The sequence below is a fragment of the Solanum stenotomum genome, chromosome 4 (genome assembly GCF_019186545.1).
Source record: "Solanum stenotomum isolate F172 chromosome 4, ASM1918654v1, whole genome shotgun sequence".
Classification (NCBI taxonomy): Eukaryota; Viridiplantae; Streptophyta; class Magnoliopsida; order Solanales; family Solanaceae; genus Solanum; species Solanum stenotomum.
In genome coordinates, this window is record NC_064285.1 from 12972075 (window position 1) to 12993124 (window position 21050).

General features: G+C 34.4%; 2 protein-coding genes and 1 pseudogene across 2 annotated transcripts; 2 read left to right on the top strand and 1 right to left on the bottom strand.

Moving 5' to 3' along the window:
- Positions 1 to 6756: 6756 nt before the first annotated feature.
- Positions 6757 to 7609, bottom strand: LOC125861280 (uncharacterized). Its single transcript, XM_049541215.1, has 3 exons — positions 7587 to 7609; positions 7364 to 7486; positions 6757 to 7282 (listed from the first exon to the last, which is right to left on the bottom strand). Exons 1-3 carry the CDS (start codon positions 7607 to 7609, stop codon positions 6757 to 6759), a joined length of 672 nt encoding a protein of 223 aa, XP_049397172.1.
- A 3173-nt stretch (positions 7610 to 10782) lies between these two features.
- Positions 10783 to 13924, top strand: LOC125862346 (uncharacterized). Its single transcript, XM_049542401.1, has 5 exons — positions 10783 to 10941; positions 11052 to 11177; positions 11356 to 11418; positions 12153 to 12770; positions 13431 to 13924. The coding sequence occupies exons 1-5, from the start codon at positions 10783 to 10785 to the stop codon at positions 13719 to 13721; spliced, it is 1257 nt and encodes a 418-aa protein (XP_049398358.1). The 3' UTR covers positions 13722 to 13924.
- A 2453-nt stretch (positions 13925 to 16377) lies between these two features.
- On the top strand, positions 16378 to 16985 carry LOC125861282 (uncharacterized; annotated as a pseudogene).
- The last annotated feature ends 4065 nt before the right edge of the window (positions 16986 to 21050 follow it).

Genomic DNA, 21050 nt, shown 5'->3' on the forward strand with positions numbered 1-21050 from the left:
TTTGTATTCGAAATTTGTATAATTTTTTCTTCCCCGCATTTATCCCCCGCTTCCTTATGCCTAGTATTTAGACAAATTTTACTTAATTTGTATAACTTTTGTATAATGTAATTTGTATAATATAATTTGTATACATGTTTAAAGTTTAGATGTTTGTGTTTGTATAAATTCGTTATTTCAAATTTTATCATATTTGTATAATTTTAGAATTTGTATTACTCCGAAAAACATATCCAATTTTAGATATATAGTTGTACCCATAATTGTATATAGTTATTCTAATGGTATATTTCTATATTTTATTCATACACAATATATAAGTACAAAAGTCTACCAACATAATTATATTTATACAAATACAGACAAAAATAACTAAATTATACAAATGTACGTGAACTATATAAATGTAACCGCGAATTATACAAACGAGTAAGCTATAACTATAATTCGTAAATATGCAAACTATTGTTAAGAAGCCTAATTGAATTTATTATTGTGGGTACTTGTGATTTCTCCTAAATTTTCTTCTTCTTTGTTTTCCCTTTGTATCTTAATAAAATAATGTTATTGTTGTGTAAATTTCAATGGAAAAAAAAAAGAAATTATTTGTGTATGTTTACATCATATGATACATGTGTGACATACTATGTATTTGACTATGATTAGTTAATGCATGTTTATTACATCAAAAGAAAATACATAAAAAAAAATATGAACTTGGCACGAGAATTTACTTTAGTACTTAAACTACACGAGTGTTTAAATATCTCCTTAACATATTTGAAGTGAACTATTTTCAACCCTCCTAACACAAGCCTAGTGCGCATGTTGATACAACTTAGAACATCGCGCTATTTACCTTTTAACCTTTTTTTTTTATCAAATTTACCCATCCAACGGTAATATCTGATCCGTTACCCATTTGAAGAACAATCTTCAAATTCAAAGAACCCTAATTTTCTCTTCTTCCTCACCAACTCAATCATCCAAAAATGGTGACCTAATTGATTAACTTTTTCTTGATTCATCTCAAATCTTAGCTCTTCAAACCTAAAAGTTGAATCTTTGAAGGAATAATTATTCTTCGAAAGGTAAGATTCAAATTTATTCTTCTTCATCTATTATTTTGAAAAGATTAAAAAAAATTAAGCTTGACAAAAATCCTAAACTCAATCGGTTCTAGAATCTTAAAAAGTTAAAACAGATTAGAATGACATAAATATAATTAATGTTTCTTTTCTTCTTTTGTTCACTTCAAGAGTTGCTAATTATGTGACTCTTGTTAAGTTTTTACTAATATTTATTTTTTATTAAAATACTAGTTTTAGTGTACGTGTGCCTCGCACGTGTAATCTACAATTATGGTCAAACTTATATTGAAACGTAACAACTACTTGATGTAAAGAGTAAACGTAAGTGTAGTAATTATGTAATTATGATAATTTGTAAATTATAGGAATTGTAGTTCACTAGTAAAATAAAGATTATAAAAATACTAGCTTTAGCATACGTGTGCCTCGCACGTGTAGTCAGTCTACTATTTCAATGATCAAAATAAATTATAAAAAAAGTATGTTACACAAGAAAATGTATATGTTTACATCATATGATAGATGTGTGACATACTATGTATTTGACTATGATTAGTTAATGCATGTTTATTACACTAGGAGAAAATACATTAAAAAAAATCGAACTTGACACGTGAATTTACTTTAGTACTTAAACTACACGGATATTTAAATATCCCCTTAACATATTTGAAGTAAATTATTTTCAACCCTCCAAACACAAGCCTAGTGCACGTGTTGATACAACTTAGAACATCGCGTTATTTACCTTTTAACTTCTTCTTTTTTATCAAATTTGCCCCTCTAGCGGTAATATCCAACCCGTTACCCATTTGAAGAACAATCTTCAAATTCAAAGAATTCTAATTTCCTCTTTTTCCTCACCAACTCAATCATCCAAAAATGGTGACCTAATTTATTAACTTTTACTTGATTCATCTCAAATCTTAGCTCTTCAAACCAAAAAGTTGAATCTTTGAAGGAATAATTGTTCTTCGAAAGGTAAGATTCAAATTTATTCTTCTTCATCTATTATTTTGAAAAGATTAAAAAAAATTAAGCTTGACGAAAACCCTAAACTCAATAAAATGCTACAACCATCCAAACGATGATCACTAACCTGGTAACTTTGTTTTCGTCGAGAAACACCAGAAATTCGAAAAGCAAATCCTTTAGAGAATGAGAATGGGGGTTGGAGATTTAGGGATATTTGTTTAAAAATGGGTCGGATTCTTTTTTGGGAACGTGGGTTATATAAAACGGGTAAGATATTTTTTCAACACTTAGCGATGTGGACGAATGAAAACGCATGTGCATAACAATGCCCAGCCTTCAACTGGATTGGTGTTCGGAGAGTTGAAAATAATTCACTTCAAATATGTTAAGGGGGGTATTTAAACACCGTGTAGTTTAAGTACTAAAGTAAGTTCCCGTGCCAAGTTCAGAGATTTTTTTTTTATGTATTTTCTCTTACATTAGAGACAACCTTTTTATATATAATAGCTTTTGGATACGTGTTTCGCACGTGTGTTTTATGTGAATTTTAATAAATATATTAGAATAACTAAAATTCTATGAAAACATGTATATAATGAGTAATAAAATGTAACAATTACAAATAAATATTTAACAACATGTCCAAAAAAATGAAGGGGACATTTAGGTGTTTCAAATTAATTCTTTTAAGCAACAAACAATAACTTTTGAACTTTGGTTAATATTTAGCAAATTTTCAAGGGAAAATACATAAAAAATACCCTGAACTGGGCAGCATAACTTACTTTAACACTTAAACTATACGAGCGTTTAAATACACCCCTTAACATATTTGAAGTGAATTAATACCACTCTAAAAATATAATACCAGTCTCAAGTTGGCAAGTGTATTACACACACGCCACGTCATTGACATATCAGAACCACATAAGCGCCACGTCATAGCCACATTGGAAATTCTCTACAATTTGATTTTTGATTTTTTAAATACATTTCTTTCTTTCCTTTTCAGAATATTTAAATACTAGTTAATCTTTAGTTCTTAATTAGTTTAAGAAAAATTGAAGTCATTACCAGTGATTTTTTTTCAATACTCAACGTCATTTACTGTCATTGTCGATTGTCAATGTTCTTTATTTATTTTATTTTTATATACTAATCAAGTTCTAATTCTTAACTTTTTTTTTTGCAATTAACAGAACCATATTCTATATATTAAGAAGGTTAAAACTAGGAAAATTAAGCTGAAGCTAAAAGCTAATTATAGACTCTTTGTTCTAAACACAATAAAAAGAGCACTGATTTGAACTTCTTTTGGAAACATATTGCTTATGCTTTGTTGCTCCACACCAATTCTAAATGGATCTAACATGTGTTGCACTACTCCAAGCACGATGACGATTTTTACACCAAAAACACAAGCCCATATTGAACCAGACTAATGTGGAATTCTTAACTAATTCAAGAAAAATACATTTATTTGTAGTGATTTTTCTTTTAAAAAAAGCCTTTCTCTACCCATTGCTTCAATCGCCATTGTCAATCATTAACATTATAGATTGGTTGACAAAACCTCATCTTCTTTTATGCCCAAGTCTTTATTTTCAAAAAAATTCATAACTTTTTAAGAAAAATCAAATCTCCAAATTAAAGAGTAAAAAAAATTATATGGATTTGATTCTTTTTATTTATGTGCTTTGAATGTAGAGTTTGAAGAAGGAGAAAGAGGATATGGTGGGTTGGGGATAGGGTGACGTGGGGAGTTTGAGGAAGAAAAGACAAGTAAGTAGCTAGAGGGGGTAGGTGAGGTTTTGAAAAAGCGGGGTGAGGGGTTTGAAGAAGAAGGAGAATGGGAAGGGTGGGTTTCTTTTCTTTTTTTTCATATATACAAAGTGGGACCATTACTTTTTTTAAAAAAATAACTTAATGCGCTTTCAAAAAAAATTCTTTTCTTTTTTTCCATGTCATCCGTTAGGATGGTATGAAATTCACGCGAAATGAAATTAGGGGGGTAAATAAACGCTCGTATAGTTTAAGTGTTAAAGTAAGTTTTGCTGCCAAGTTCAGGATTTTTTTTTAATGTATTTTCCCAACTTTCAATAAGTCACAAATGGCTAATTTTAGCCCAAATAAGAATATAAGCAATAATGCATTCATAGAAAACGAAAGTAAGAAGTCCAATAGAGAAAAAACACCCACACAAAAAAACATAGAAGAAAAAAATACAATGTACATATCCTTATTAAGACTTGATAAATAATAATATAGATGGAAAAAATAAATACAAAATTAATACATAAATTTCCGAGTTCTTTTCGACTTCTTGCCTCATATCCAATTAAAATTCAAGAATTTTCTTCATCTACTTTAACTATAGAATAAAAATGATAACTTGGGTAGGGGTTTCATGATACAAAAAAGATGAACTAATATAGATAAAAATAAAGAAATATCAAAAAATATATTAAAATTTTAAATTAAATATTTTGAGGTCATGAATATGAAAAGATGAGAGTTATGAATATTAAGAGTGTATCTGTTGAGTATGTAATTAGATATGAATTATGAATATTAAAGCAAATAAAGAAAAAAAAAACAGTAGGATATTATGCCTTTTCATTTTGCAGATTTGTACCCTTTTTAATTATTAAATTTCTTTATTTATCATAAATGATAAATACTTTATGTGATAAGGCATCATTCCACATTGGACACAATAAACATCAACAAAGTTTTGCCATTTACATGGCAAAGATAATTCATGTTGTTGAGTAGCTTCACATTGAACCTGCATACACACAACATATATTCATACATATAAAATGTATCTACATATATATATATATATATATATATATATATATAAATGCTTAATTGAATAATAATACCCAAATTTTGAAACTGCATCAACTCTTGAGACTTAAACACTGTTAAAAGACTCATGTTCTACCATTTTGCACTAGCAAAAGGAACCAGACAAAAACTGTTACCAAAACAAGTTGTTTTGTGCTTAATCACATTTTACAAATAGTTGTTGAAATTAANACACACAACATATATTCATACATATAAAATGTATCTATATATATATATATATATATATATATATATATATAAATGCTTAATTGAATAATAATACCCAAATTTTGAAACTGCATCAACTCTTGAGACTTAAACACTGTTAAAAGACTCATGTTCTACCATTTTGCACTAGCAAAAGGAACCAGACAAAAACTGTTACCAAAACAAGTTGTTTTGTGCTTAATCACATTTTACAAATAGTTGTTGAAATTAAGCAAGTGAATCACAAGTTCACGACAACAATAAATCTCACAAGTAAATTATAAATCTACCAAAATTGTGCACAGACCTTGCACTACCTCGTGGAGGTAGAGAGGTTGTTTTCAAATACTATACTAATTGAAAACGTAGTAAAGTAAAATTCAAGATTAGCCTAAATGCAAAGTTTTCAAAGATCTACAAGAAAAAATCATGGTTAACGGTAAACATCATAAACACCATTTCCATTGTATAAACACCATATAGAAATGAAATTGATAAAAGATGTGCAAAGAAATTGATATTCACGTGCAACGAACGTGTGTTTAATATATATATATATATATATTTAATTGAATTATAATACTCAATTTTCCAATTTGCATAAACTCTTGAGACTTGCACATTGTTAAAGACTCATGTTCTACCATTTTGCGCTTGCAAAAGGAAACAAACAAAAAATAGTTACCAAAACAAGTTGTTTTGTGCTGAATCACATTTTATAAATAGCTGTTGAAATCAAGCAAGTGAATCACAACAACAACAAATCTCACAAGTAAATTACAAATCTGCCAAAATTGTACACAGACCTTGCACTACCTCGTGGAGAAGGTAAAGATCGAGGTTGTTTTCAGATACTTTACTAATTGAAAACGTAGTAAAGTAAAATTCATTAAAATAATTCAAGATTATCCTAAATGCAGAGTTTTCAAAGACCTACATGAAAAATTCATGGTTAACGGTAAACATCATAAACACATTCCCATTGTATAAACACCATAGAGAAATGAAATTGATAAAAGATGTGCAAGAAAAACTCAGAACATTCAAAAATGAAAGAGAAAACAAATACAATTCGTCGATGATCATTTGTGTAAGTAATCACCTCCATTGTATCAACTTTGTCAAGCAAGAACCTGTTACAGAACAAAGAACAAAATGGAGAAGGAAGATCAAAGATTATTCACTACTGAAAATAAATGGAAAAAAAAACTAGCTGATAAACAATGTACCTTATACAAGACGGTGAAAAAGGAGAGTATGCTAATATTTTTTAATTAAAATACTAGTTTTAGTGTATGTGCGCCTCGCACGTGTATCTACGATTATGATCAAACTTATATTTAAATGTAACAATTGCTCGATGTTAATAATAAACGTAAGTGTAGTAATTACGTAATTATGATAATTTGTAAAATTATAGGAAGTGTAGTTCACTAGTAAAACAAATATTAAAAAACTAAGAAGCATATACAGAATGGTCGCTCAAACATGTAAAAAGTGCAGTCTCTACAGAATATCACAAAACAGAAATGGAAAACAGAATATCACACAACTATGAATTATAGTATTTTGTATAAGCAGAATATCAATGTCTTCATTTTCATCATTAGTTGGTCTACATCTTCATTCAGTTCATTGGAGCGTCTCCATCTTGATCAGTTGTCTCTCCATCTTGATCAGTTGTGCCTTCATCTTGATCCGTTGTGCCTTCATCTTGATCAGTAGCGTCTCCATCTTGATCATTTCTATTCATCCCGATCAGTAGCAAGTCGAGCAGTGGCCCCTCCATCTTGAGCAGTTGTCTCTCCAGCTTGATCAGTTGTAGCTTCATCTTCATCAGCTGTGCCTTCATCGTGATCAGTTCTATCTCCATCTTGAACAGTAGCTTTTCTAAATCTCGTTTATTACCATCTCCATCTTGATTAGCATTAGCCCCTAAATCTTGTTCATTAGGATCTCCATCTTGATAAGCATTTTGCTCATTAGCGCCTAAACCTTGTTCATTAGCATCTCCATCTTGATCAACATTTTGCTCATTAGTACCTAAATCTTGTTCATTAGCATCTCCATCTTGATCATTAGGAGGCTGTTCATTATGGCCTCGAGAGAGAAGATGAAGCAATGTTACATCATTCCAGCAAATAAGCTCGTCCCTGCTACAAAATACTCATTTGAATTAACACTTTACAAGTCATGTCACATATCTGTAGTACAGTCCAAAATTAGAAACTTACAATCTCATATTATTAGCGCCTAAATCTTGTTCATTAGCATCTCCATCTTGATCATCATTTTGCCCATTAGCACCTAAATCTTTTTGCTCATTAGTGCCTTCATTCGATAAACTATCCTTTTCCCTGCATCAAAAAATACTCATTTGTATAAGTCATATATACCGCATATGTGTATAGTCTCAATTTGTAATTAGAAACTTACAATCTTCCTTCTCTAATAAACCTGGATGGTCGAGTGAGTGCCATCTGAAGAAATCATTAATTCAGTATTTAATTAATAACAAAATCGTCATGTTCATGAAAACAAAAAGCCAAGAATTAATCACAATTCATGATACAAATATGTGTAGAAGAATCTAAAATATTGAAATCAGTAGCAGTAGCGTATATGGAAAAGTAGATACAGAGTGAGAATCCATACAAGAAGAGCGGTTTCGTCGACAAATGCAACTCCAGTTCTGCACTCACGGCAATGGATGCATTCAGTAGGAGTCTTTCTTCCACAACAAAATTGAGTTGAAGACAAATATTGATACAGAATGGGAATGACAAGAGAATGTTGATATTATATGTAGAAAGGTCACATCTTGATTCTTGAATTTACCGTTAATTCAAAAAAGGAGGGAAATTTGAAATTGCTTCACGTTGAACAAATTTTCCACCTTTATTAGGAAGAAAAATAGAATTTTCTTTTTTATTTTTTGTTTTGCCCCTTAAGAAGATTTTCTAGTTTTACCCTCCAAGACTTTTTTGTATTCGTATAAATAAAATAAAATTCCAAGGAACTATAGTTACCCTACATGATTAAGTAACTGTAGTTAAGGAGACTCGTTATGTTTTAAGTCTTAGTTATTTATGAAATTTTCTCTAAATATAATGTATAAGTTTTCCTAGTTAAGTAATTATCTTTTAAAAGAAAAGAAATCATAAATAGTGATTATATACTAAAATATTTATTAGGAAACGATAAATAGAAAATTTAAAATTAATTTGTTTTTTGACAAATTAAATAAATAAAATGCCACATGAGATGGAATGGAGGGAGTGGGACATTTCTCTTTTCTAAACCTATATTTATTTTATTTCTTTTTTTAGTGCTATTTATTTTTACTATTTTCATTTTATCTCTAATAACATTATTTGTTGAGGTAAAAAATATTCTTTATATGAAAAGTTAAGGTAGAATTTTCATCGGTATACATCTAAAAGATAATTATTCAAGTTGGTGTGTTCTTTTAATTTCTCATTTTGGTAGGAATTAGTTAAGTAATTTTCTAAAAAAAATTGAATTTAAGTTCTGACGTGAAATTGTCTTTGGTAGGAGATTTTACTCCAAAGAGAGACTTTCGGATGCCGGATTAATCAGCCCCAAAATAAATATCGAACTTTAAGTGAATTTTTGTCTTCAAACCATTTTCCAATGAGGAACTTTCACATATAGCCACGCAAAAATAGCCTAATTACTCTTCATAGCTATAGTTTGATAATTACAATTCGTAGCTACATGTTATAGGAAGGAGAGAGGCGAGCGGGACTGGGAGAGAGAGGAGAGAGGCGAGAGAGAGAGGGCAAAGAGTGGGAGAAAGGTGAATTGTATATGTATATCGGTTAGATAATTTTATATTATACATATGTATTTGTATATTCTGCTGAATTATACATATACAAATGTGACTAATTATACAAACTCGAAGTCAGCCCACGTAATTAATGTATAATGTTAGTCGCGAGTAATTATAGCAAACTATAACTATGATGAGTAATTAAGTAATATAAGTTTGCTTAACCACGTAATTTTCCCTTTTACAATTAGGCTTGTGCACAATTGGATTTCTTTTCCTGGCCTTCATGTTATACGTCAATATAATAGCCTGTCATTACGCTGAGATAGGATTAATGGGGATACACATTGCTTCAGGTAGTATTATTCTTCGTTATCACGGATCGTTTGATAAAGTATATAAGAATAGTATATAATATGATATATTAATAATAAAAATATTAATTATGATTACATTAGTTATATTGAAATTATTTCTTATATAGTGTTTGATTAGGTGTATTAAAAATAACATTAATTACATTTTTTTAAAAAAATAGTGGTTTATATAAATATTATCCACAATATATGGTGACAAGGATGTTTAATCATGATGCATGTATTAAAATCCGGTGCATTGCTAATATCATAATTTCTCATGTATTAGTTAATACATAAATAGAGTGTACATAAAGTAATATTTGTATTAATTGTACATAAATTTCAAAAAGTGTACCGAACAAATTAAAGTATCATAGTATAAAGCTAATACATATACTATTGTTTTTTCTAATGCATCCTATCAAACAAATTTTATTAATCGGGGAATCTTAGTAGTTTAGTTGGTTGTCGACATGAACTCCCACCTTGTTGGTGAGGGTTCGATTCCTCACATTGTAATCCCCTCCCCCATTTCCCCTTAAAAAAAAGAAGCACTTTTATTCATCGTCCTTCCTTAATAACCCAGTGTGATAATTTTGAAACAATATGAAAAGGTTTCAACTAAGGTCTACTTATCGGTTATTGGTTTGTACAAATGCTAAGAACCATTAAGATATTGACTTATCGGTTATTGATTGTTATCGGTTCGGTTATCGATTTAACCACACAAAAAATAAATGATTGTAAATCACTTAGAAACAAAAAATAAATGATCGTGAATCACTTAGAAACATGCATGGCGACTATTTGCGGACCTACCTTGTGCATAATGGGTGCTTAAGCACCCACTACCTTTTGTGACAAACTTTACTATTTATGTATAAAATTTAGAATTTCGTTGAAATGTATTAATTAAACACCCATTCTATGTAGTAATTTTCGAGTTAAAAAAACTTGAGCACCCATAATATAAAATTTCTGGATCCGCCACTGATGGCGACAAACCAAATAAATCATGCACATGAATTGATAGATTGCGTCTTGCCTAAAAGCAACACTAATACATTATTGAATAACCAAAAGTTTGAGACTACAAGAAATAAAAATATGAACTATATCCTAAGTCAAAGACTTTATATACCGAATGGAGTAAAATATAATTTATTAATTTACTATCAGGTTATGGTTAACTTGTTAAGAAAAAACCTCAAATCATTAAGAGTCGATAATCCAATAATAAAAAAATCAAAAATGTTATCAAAACCGTTAAACTTAACTCATTAATAATAAACTAATAACTTTTTTTCGATTCAATTATAAATTTCAATTCAGTTTTGGACCGTCCTAGTTTAAATCCAGCTTTTATTCTCTTTATATAACTAGAAATAAATGTTAATTCGCAGAAAGAAGTTCTGTTTCCTCATTAAACTTTAACATATTAGAATCAGTATCTCCTTCAAATTCCAGTATTCGCGTGCTTCCCGCCAAAAAAACAGCCATGAATGGCCGCCGGCGACGATTCCTCGCGCCGACTTCATCTCCTTCTCCGTCCATCGGTGATCTCCGTGTTAAGTTCTCGCGAATTGTTTCTAATCAGGAACAGCTTAAACTCGCCTTCAATCAGCTAGATTTTCAGATCCGAACTGGCTTGCAGGAAGTACAAATTCTTCAAACTCCTAATTTTAATATTACGTTCCATCTGTCAAAACCTAAGCAAATGGAGAGTTGTGGATTTGACGTTTTAATTTGTGTTTTTGTTTTTTGAAGGCCGCAGACGTGTTTGAATCGTTAGCTAATCCGCTGATGAAGCTAGTAGGATTGAAGACTGTTGAAATGGCTGAGGAAGGAAAAATTAATACCGTTGTCTTCGATTATAATCATTTTTATTCCGATGTACTCTTCCGTCCAATTCGTATACTCTGTTATCTCCATTTGTTTAATCAATGCCTGAACTCTGAAGTTCTGTTTGAGCCTGTTGATAATTGTGAAGATAAACTCCTATGCATATTCGGTTTCTCAATTCTGTGTTTACTTTCCCAGAGAGAGTGAAAAAAAATGGTTTCGGTGACAGGACTACAGGAGAAACGAGAATGGAGCTGAAAGGACGGTGAGAAAAGAGGCAAGTGAAATTGAGGTAATACGTGAGGAGTTTGAGTTTCCGTATGGCATTGATAATGGCTGATTTCCTTTTCGTTTTATATGACTCTAAGCTCAAGATGTTAGTTTAATTTATGCACTCCAATTACATTATTCATAGTGATTGAAAGCCCAGTCTGATAGAGAGACTATCTGAGTATAAAATTTGAATAGTTGAATGAACTTTATGTTTTGAAACTTGTGAAATTTGTAATAGTTTCAAACAGTGTAATGTTCCAAAACAGAAAGTGTGTCGTATAGTCAGAATAGCAGGAGTCTGTGTATGATGTGTATTTCTATCAGTAATTGAACCGTGAGACTAATTGGAGCGGCAATGCTTTCCAGCAGCTAATCTTGACACCTATATGTGTATCAAGCAAGTGATTGGACACTTTTCATTTGAATGACAAAAGCATGAAATCCGGAAGTGATTGAACGATATATCTATGCTCCATACAAATCTGAAACTTTACATCTTACTCACTCTGCCTTTGTGTATCTCAAATTTTGTTATCATTTGGTGAACATGGAATGTTAATCGTTGTTTAGCATTGAGGTCTAAGCTTAGTTTATAGTGTGGTAATTGTCTGTATACACTTCAAGAAAGCTTTGTGAATAACACTGACTTAATGAAGTATTGGAATGGGATGACTCTTCAAAAGATTCCCATGAATTTCGACATGAAGTGCTTGATAGTAGATGTGAACTTGGTTTCTCAATTTGTAAATGCAGGAAGAAGGCTATATGAATAGAGCCAAAACAGTTGGCAGAGAGCTAATTCAGAAACAAGAGATGCAGCTAATGCAGTTGATCCATCTGCTAAGACAAGTTGAATCCCAAGTAAATACAAGCCAAACCAACATTCTTCAGACCCTTAGTGACCATCAAAATTCCATACATAATGTTTTAAAGAAAGCTGTTGCATATGTTTCTGCCATTCACCAAAGAGGTGAAAATAATGGCACTTCTTTGATCACAATTCAACTTCTAAAACACATATTCCGTCTTGTTGTTACTACACTGAGCTCGGTAGAGTGTGGAGTGGACAACCTAGTAGATGAGCTAGCCACAAGAATGTGTAGTCCAATGGTCGACTATGTCAAGGGTCTTAAGCTAGAAGTCACATCAGGAAGATGTCATCGCTTACTGAGCATAGTGGAAGAGATGGGAGGAGCAATGAGAACAGGGAGGACAGAGTTGGAGGAAGCAAGGAAGAAGGCAAGAATAGCAGAACATAATAGACTTGAGGTGTTGTACAAGCTGAAGGAATCAGAAGAAATGGCAAGGAAATATCAAGGATTTCTTTCGAAAGCCAAGAATGGATCTAAGGAACAATTTGAGCAAGAGAAGGTATTACTCATACTTGATTAGTTTACTACAAATTCACTTAATGTCAGCCGTCTCTTTAGTCTGAAGAGAAAAACCTCTTCACTATGGGTAGTCAAGGATGCACTGTCTCTCAGAGTCCTGCTATTTAGTAAATTAAATTTACCTCCCATACTACACATACTGATAAATCTGGTGACTCTTCATTTGCTGTCACTATATGGATTTGAGCTTTTTATGCCAAAACCTTTTGAACTCATTAAATTTCTTGTTATGATATTCAGTTCTTTATTGAAGGAGTTCAAACTTGTTATTTTTCTAAAATTAACGAACTCAATGATTGTTTGGAAGAAGGAATACACGCTTCTGAGAATGTACATATGCTTAGAAATGGTGAAGGAAACATCTTAATATGGATGGAATTTATATAGACAATAGTCATCCACTCACATATGCTTTTCTCAATCCCTGTGCATTAGCATTGTGTAGCATCTGTCCTTTCTATATTCTGTAGTATTATAACTTCCAATTTTGTTATTTGTATTTCAATTGTCGAAATGGAAATTGCTTGTAAACTGGTTTTGTTAGGAGCTGCATTTGGGAAATATCAGCTCTGCTCACTTGCTAAACCTTTTAGTGCTACTGACTGTGCTATTGTTTGCAAATTGTTGTTCTATCATTAAGCTTGTAGTGAAGGACCAGGATCATGCTAAAGAGGACAACCTACTGTGGGAGCTACTACAGAAGAAGAGAAAATTAGGCATGGGAAATGGCAGCAGTAAATCATGCGGCCGTGCATTGAGACAGTTGAAAGAGCTAGGTCCACAAACCCCGCACTTGGGTCCTTCCTCTTCACCTACACACAGTTCAAATGGGCAACGTTTGCTACCCATGATACCCCTGGGTACTTCACCTTCAGTGACGTATCCACAACACAAACCTCAGAAAAAGATCAAATCCGGATTTCGTACATAAAATTTTAGCATATGGCAAGCAGGCCACTTGCTGGTAGGAGGCTTGGACCAGTTTGCCTATGGCTTGGTTTTCGTAACTTTACCTCGATTACCTTTTAACTTTTACTGCAAGGTGCTTCAGTGGTTTTGCCATTTTTGCGTTCTGTTATTCCACCATATTGACAGTGCATAAAGTAAGCGTTAGAGTGCATTGACTAATTAAACTTTCTAAACCATGAAGATATCCTCTAGTGTGGACAGCGGTTACAAGCAAAAGAACTGTCTGCAAACCATTGAAGAGCTGCCTATGCCTACTATCCTAGGGAAAGTAGTAGTAGTTGTATATGTTAAACAATAGTGGAAATGCAGATGCAGTAATGTCTATATAGGAACTAAATAACCCTGTTCACTATGAAAAACATTTCTAGATGAGTTCGGTCAGAGCTAAGCAAGTAGGGATATTAGAAATTTGAACAGGTGTAAGACTTGAAGTTTTCTAAAGCAGGTATTCAAGGAATATTAGCACATATTTATTCAGATTGTGTATCTCACTATGTAGTGATCTTCAACTATCAGGCAACATGGATACAATTTTGTAACGTAAGTGATACTTCATAAGCGTGATCAATTTTTGTCATATATGGGCAGTCTGTAACTATGTAAGGAGATCAATAAATGCATAGAAGCAGCAACAAAACAGTACTCTATCTTTTCTGTGCTGTCAAGTGCAACAGTGATCCTGCACTTGTTACCAAATTAGCCAACTTAGGTGCTAATTTTGATTGTGCTAGCCTTCTCGAGATTGACAGTCTTAAGTCATGGGATTAGCCTAACCCAAATCATATTTGCTTACGCTTGCAAGGCTATTTCCCACATCAAGCACGCTGCTGCTATCGGGGTTAATCTCACAACTTTCGGGTCAACAATACCTCATATCCAAGACGATAAATAGAAAGACATAATGAGAAAAAAGGTAATTCAAAAGGCACGATATATTGAAATTTCAAATTTTGATCTGATATACATACAATTACAGAATAATACATATGAAGAATGAATACAAAGAAGGCAAATAATGAGATTATAAGGTGTTGAGATTAGTAAACAAAAAGGTTCAGGATCATACTAAAGTATTGGAATCGGAGGTTTATACCTTGGAGTTGGTGTGGAATGGAGATAAGTGGGTGAAATTTCGTCCTGTTTGGTATAGTTTTGGCCAGGTTAATGTCAATGGTGCTCTTCATTGGATGGATCGCGAAGAAAATGATAGAATTTACTGCTTCGATATTGAGGCAGAAAAGATCAAGTCCCTGCCAGCTCCACTGGGTCTGGAAACTCCATCCTCGCGTTTAAGGCTAGCAGAGTTGGGGAATTGTCTTTGTTTGACTGATCATATCGACAAACAATGGCTTAATATCTGGTGGATGAAAGAGTATGGGATTGCTGAATCTTGAACTAAAGATAACATTTTGGTGGATTCTATTCCCTCTGATATGGATAACTATAATTTTGAACTGATAATATTTTGGAAAGATGGAGAAATCTTGATGAAGTCGCACAAAACTAGCTTCTTACAACAAGGGCTGCGTATCGATCGGTTCGGTTTTGAAGTTTATCAATTCGACTTATCAGTTATCAGTTTGTAGACATGCTAAATTGTTAAGAACCATTAAGATATTGGCTTACTGGTTACCGGTTACTGGTTTATAGGTTATTGATCGTTATCGATTTAACCGCTATGATTTGATACAAAAAATAAATGATTGAAAATCACTTAGAAGCATGGTGACAAACCAAATAAACAATGCACATATGTTGATAGCTTGTATCTTGCTCAAAAACAACACTAACACATTGTAGAATAATCAAAAGTTTGAGACTGTCAGAAAAAAAAGGAAGTAAATCCTAAGTCCAGGATTTATATACCGAATGGTATAAATATCATTTATTAATAAACAATCGGGCTATCAGTTAATCCGTTAAGAAAAAATCTCGTTAAGAACCGATAACCCGATAATAAAAAAATCAAAATCATTAAACCAATAACCCATTACCGATGAACCAACAACTTTTTTTAGGTTCGGGTTATTGGTTTCAGTTTGATTTTGAACCACCTTACTTACAACCCAAAATGGAAGAAGCCCAGGGTGGTTAATGTTTACCATGATGTTATTGCAACGACTAGATACATTTCAAGCTTTTACTCGGTCAAGACTATCATGGGGGACAACTTTCAAGTCACAAATGTTTATTCGGAGACTTATATAACTTAGTATTTATTTAGTCTTGCTTCCTCAAGGATATTATGTTTAGCTTATGTGTTTCTGGTTTAGTTTAGTTTAAAACCTGGCAACTTTTACTATTTTGTGGGTACTTTTGAATTCCGGCAAACCTTCTAAGCCAACACTGGGTGGAGGGCAACCAAGACGCCACCGCCCCTATCAGCCAACTATTCCTTTTTGGAATGGAAAGAAGAAAGGATGGTCGTAGATCACTGATGTCGAAGTCACGAAAAAGATCATATGTGAAAGAATCGTCAGATTATAGGTTCCCGGAGTAGACGGAATGGAGAATGAATGAAATAGAATAGTCTGGCAGAATCGTATGATAGGGAAAGTGCTCCGCCTCCCACTTGTCTGGGTTACCGGGCTGGCTAACCTAACTATGAATTTCTACCTATGTCGGCAATCTCGACCCTCAAATTGCTGAAGAGTTATTATGGGAGCCTGTTTGTTCAAACAGGTTTAGTAGTCAATGTTTATATCCCCAAGGACAGAGTTACTAATGATCATCAGGGATACGGTTTTGTGGAATTCCGAAGTGAAGAAGATGTTGACTATGCAATAAAGGTACTGAATACGATAGAACTTTATGGGGAACCACGGTTCCCAGTGTTCTAGAAGCCAATGGTGCGGTTGATGCTCCTATTCCCCCACTGCCTTTTGCAAATGGTCCTATGCCTCCAGCTTCTGTTCCAACAATTCAGCCACCACCACTGCACCCTAATGTCTACCCAGCAATGCAGATGCCTCCACCACAAGCTTGCCAGAGACAGCCTATGCAACCACCTGCAGGTGGCATTCTGCAACAACAAATGTGCAGAAGAATGCCACCTCCGCAGCCCTCACAGTTAGCTCCACCCTTAAATAGGCCCCCTCCACCACCAGCTGTAATGGGTGGTAATGTTTAGCGTCTGCCACCGCCTCATCAACACTTAAATGGTGGTCACCATGCTATGCCCCATACGTCGATGCAACCACCCTCTCCACCTCCTGCACCAGGTTGAAAATTGGAGACACCTAATTTGGTAGTATCTTGAATGTCTGCCAATTCTGGTATAACATTTGATGAATAATGAATTGCTCAAAATACTTTTGATAATGACAACATGAACCAGGTTCACATAACACATACCAGACTTAAAATGAAGAGGCGGGAATAGTTCATTTATGCAGAGATAAAATAGGAAAAACGTGTCCACAGCAGTAAGCCAAGTTAATGTCATGCCTCGAAGCTACCCCCAGGACGCGGACACGGGACCTAGGATCACGAGTGGCCCCAAGCTAACCCTGCTGGCATATCATAAACATACCAAATAAACTGAAGTAAGGAAATACTGTGCGGAAGCTAAATCATAAGATAACCATAAATGAAATGATGGGATACCCATAATTATCTGAATATATAAAAACTGAGAGTTTAACAACAACTGAAAGGTCAAACTCAAATGCTAAAGCTGAAACTAACTATGTCTGAAATAAACCTCTAACTGACTAGAAGTGCTGGGACATGCCCCAACTAAATCTAGCAAAGACCGAAACTAAAGACTAAAAGCAAAAGAAACATGTCTGTCGTCCTCAGAGAATGAGGACTCACCACTGATACTGCTGAGCTGAAGATCGGGAATCGATCTAAGCGTGATCTGGAAGCCGAGGACTTGAACCTACATCACGAGAAGTTGTAGCGCAGAGTATGCGTCAGTACTTGAAAGGTCTTGAGCATGCAAATATAAAATAAAGCTGAACAATATACATAACTGAACAAAGCATATAACTGAGCAATGACCTGAGATAAGCATGATACTATACTGAAAATACTGAACATGAGCTAACTGAATGCAATGACCAAGTTTATAACATGCTGAGACTGAAATCTGACTGTAACTGATAACATGGTCAATCAATGGAATCTGACTGTGGGAGCTACTAATAACTGATATAAAAACACATGAGCTAAATGTAGAGTCCGATGTATACGCCCCATCGAGAGGACCTCATATACCCTGCCAGAGGTATAGAGGCATGACTGGTGTGATCACTAAACTGATGCCCACAAATGGGACTTATAACCTACGGGGGAACGTAGATCTGGGACTTGAAGGTGACTGACCCTAGTCCAACTCTGTATTAAGCCTACTCCTAACTGAATATGTGAAATTTATAACATACTGAAGTAAATGGGATAACTCAATAATCTGACATGCAAACTTTGAAAATGCAACAATTATAACTAATAATGTGACAGTTGTAAACTGAAACATGCATATTTGAAATAACTAACCTAGCATGTGTAATTCATGAACTAAAAGAACTAAATAGCTAGGGTTCTGAATATCATACAAAAAACTAAGTAACATTATGATAATCTTATTTGGATCATTCTAACAGCTAAAACCCAACAATTACTAACATTCAAGAAACCCTAGGTCTAGATAATATTAAGGAATCAAGATTCTAATTGAAATTTAGGGACCCAATGGGTGAAAGGAACCACTAGTAAAATCCCACATACCTGGTGACGAATTCCACGGAGAAATCTTTCAATTTTGGGGCTGGAACTGATGAAATTTGCTGCATTCTTGAACTAGGGTTGCTGGACTTTCTCCTCTATTTTGCTCTAAGTTTCGCTTGATTTTGGTGAATAATTGATTGGTTAGGTTCTAATTAGTTTACTAGGCTAAAAATGATCAAAACCATATAGTTTAGGGGTTAAACGACATAGTTTAGGGGTCCAACACATGAGGAAAAGACCAAACGACCCCTGACTTAAAAGCTGTCGGGGTCACCGACGGACCAGACCGACAGTCCGTGCATGGTCCGACGGTCTGTCCTGGCGACCGTCGATGGGGTTCTGGGACTAACATCTGAGGGGTGTGATCCACGGACCAGGACCACTGCCTGTGGTCTGACCTACGATCCGTGGTCTGCCTAATGGTATGTGGGTCTGGTCGTGGGTCAACCGTTAGACAGTTTTCTGGACCTTTTCTGGGAGGGGGTTGTAGGTGGTGAACCATAGACCACCAGGACAGGCCGTGGGTCACCCTACTGTCTGTGGGTGGCAACCGTGAGTTGCACCTGCAACTTCTGGAAAATCTGTTGGTTTGGTCTGCTTAGGATACGTGGTGTTACATTATCTCCCCCTTGGGAACATTTGTCCTCGAATGAAGTCTAAACTAGTTGGATAGGGAGGGAAAGAGCTGCAAACCCTACCACTAATTGCTAGAATCTGATTTCTGACTCAACTAAGTTCCAAGAACATGCAAATACGCTGAAAATGAAAGTAGATATTGAAGGAAGATGATACTAAGATTGAAGCTACGTATGAGTAACTGAAAGATTGGAGAGGAACTATTACCTCAAGCTTCTACTTCCCAAGTAGCTCTCTCTACAGATTGACTCCTCTACAAAACCTTCATTAAAGCGACTTCTTTGTTTCTCAACCTTCAAACCTGATGATTAAGAATATCAACTAGCACATCATTATAAGTGAGACTATCCTTCACAGCCACACACTCTAAAGGTACTATAGATGCTGGATCACCCAAACAGTTCTTCAACAACGAAATGTGAAAGACCAGATGCATTACTCCTAGTTCTGCTGGTAACTCTAACTCATAAGCCACTTTTCCAACTCTTTTTAAGATCTTGTAAAGGCCTGCATATCTAGGACTGAGCTTCCATTTTTCCCCAAATCTCATCAACCCCTTCATAGGTGACACTTTCAGGAAAACCCGATCATCAATTTGGAACTCCAAGTTCCTTCTCCTTACATCTGCATAGGACTTCTGGCGACTCTGGGCTGTTAAGTCTATCTCTAATGAGCCAAACTTTTCCATGGCATCATGAATCGAATCTGGCCCTATCAAGGCTGCTTCACCTACTTTAAACCAACCAACTGGAAATCTGCATCTACGCCCGTACAATGCCTCATAAGGGGTCATCTGAATACTGGAATATTAGCTATTATTGTAGGCGAACTCTATAAGAGGAAGGTGATCATCCCAACTACCCTTGAAATCGATCACACAAGCTCTCAACATGTCCTCTAAGGTCTGAATGGTATGCTCTACCTGACCATCCGTTTTTGGATGAAATGCGGTGCTAAGATTAACCTAAGTACCAAGACCTTTCTGAAATGAATTCCAGAAATGAGAAGTAAACTGAGGACCTCTATCTGAAATGATAGACAAAGGAACCCCATGCAACCTGACTATCTCATTAATGTAAAGGTTGGCGTAGTCCTTCGCCGAATCTGTAGTCTTAACCGCCAAAGAGCGCGCAGACTTAGTAACTCTGTCAACTATCACCCAAATGGAGTCACGCTGTATGCGAGTACGAGGTAAACTTGTAATGAAGTCCATCCTGATCACTTTCCACTTCCAACTAGGAATGTTTATCTCTTGAGTCATACATCCTGGTTTATGATGTTCTACCTTCACTTGCTGGCAATTAGGGCACTTAGTTACAAAATCCGCTATATCCCTTTCCATACCATTCCACCAAAATACTTCCCGCAGATCGCGGTACATCTTAGTGGCGCCTGGATGAATAGAATACCTGGAGTTATGGGCTTTTACAAGAATCTGTTGTCTCAACTCACCCACCTTAGGAACACATAATCGACCATGATAGCGAAGCACACCATCTCCCCCTTGGGAGAAAACCTCAACTCTCTGCTGATGAATTGCACCCGTTAGTTGAAGCAATATCAGATCTCTGTCTTGTATTTCCCTAACCTCCACTACTGATACGCTCAAATTACACCTCCTTTCAGAAGCATAAGCGATCGTTATCAAGTAAAGAACCCAATTTGTAGGTTGAGATCGATCCCACGAGGAAAATGGTTTAGACTTTACTTTTAACCAACAATTATATTCGATTAGTCAAATTATTTCCAGAAACAGGTAATAAAAAGGGGGGTTGTGCTTGTGTGAAACAAATAGTAAGAACTTAATAAGTAGTCAATAATTAAACTCAACTTTGGTTGTTATCAAGATAAGAGAAATAACTAGGGTATACGTGTTCCCCATAATCTCATAACGTAGTAATTCTAGTAATAGCAATCCTTTTCT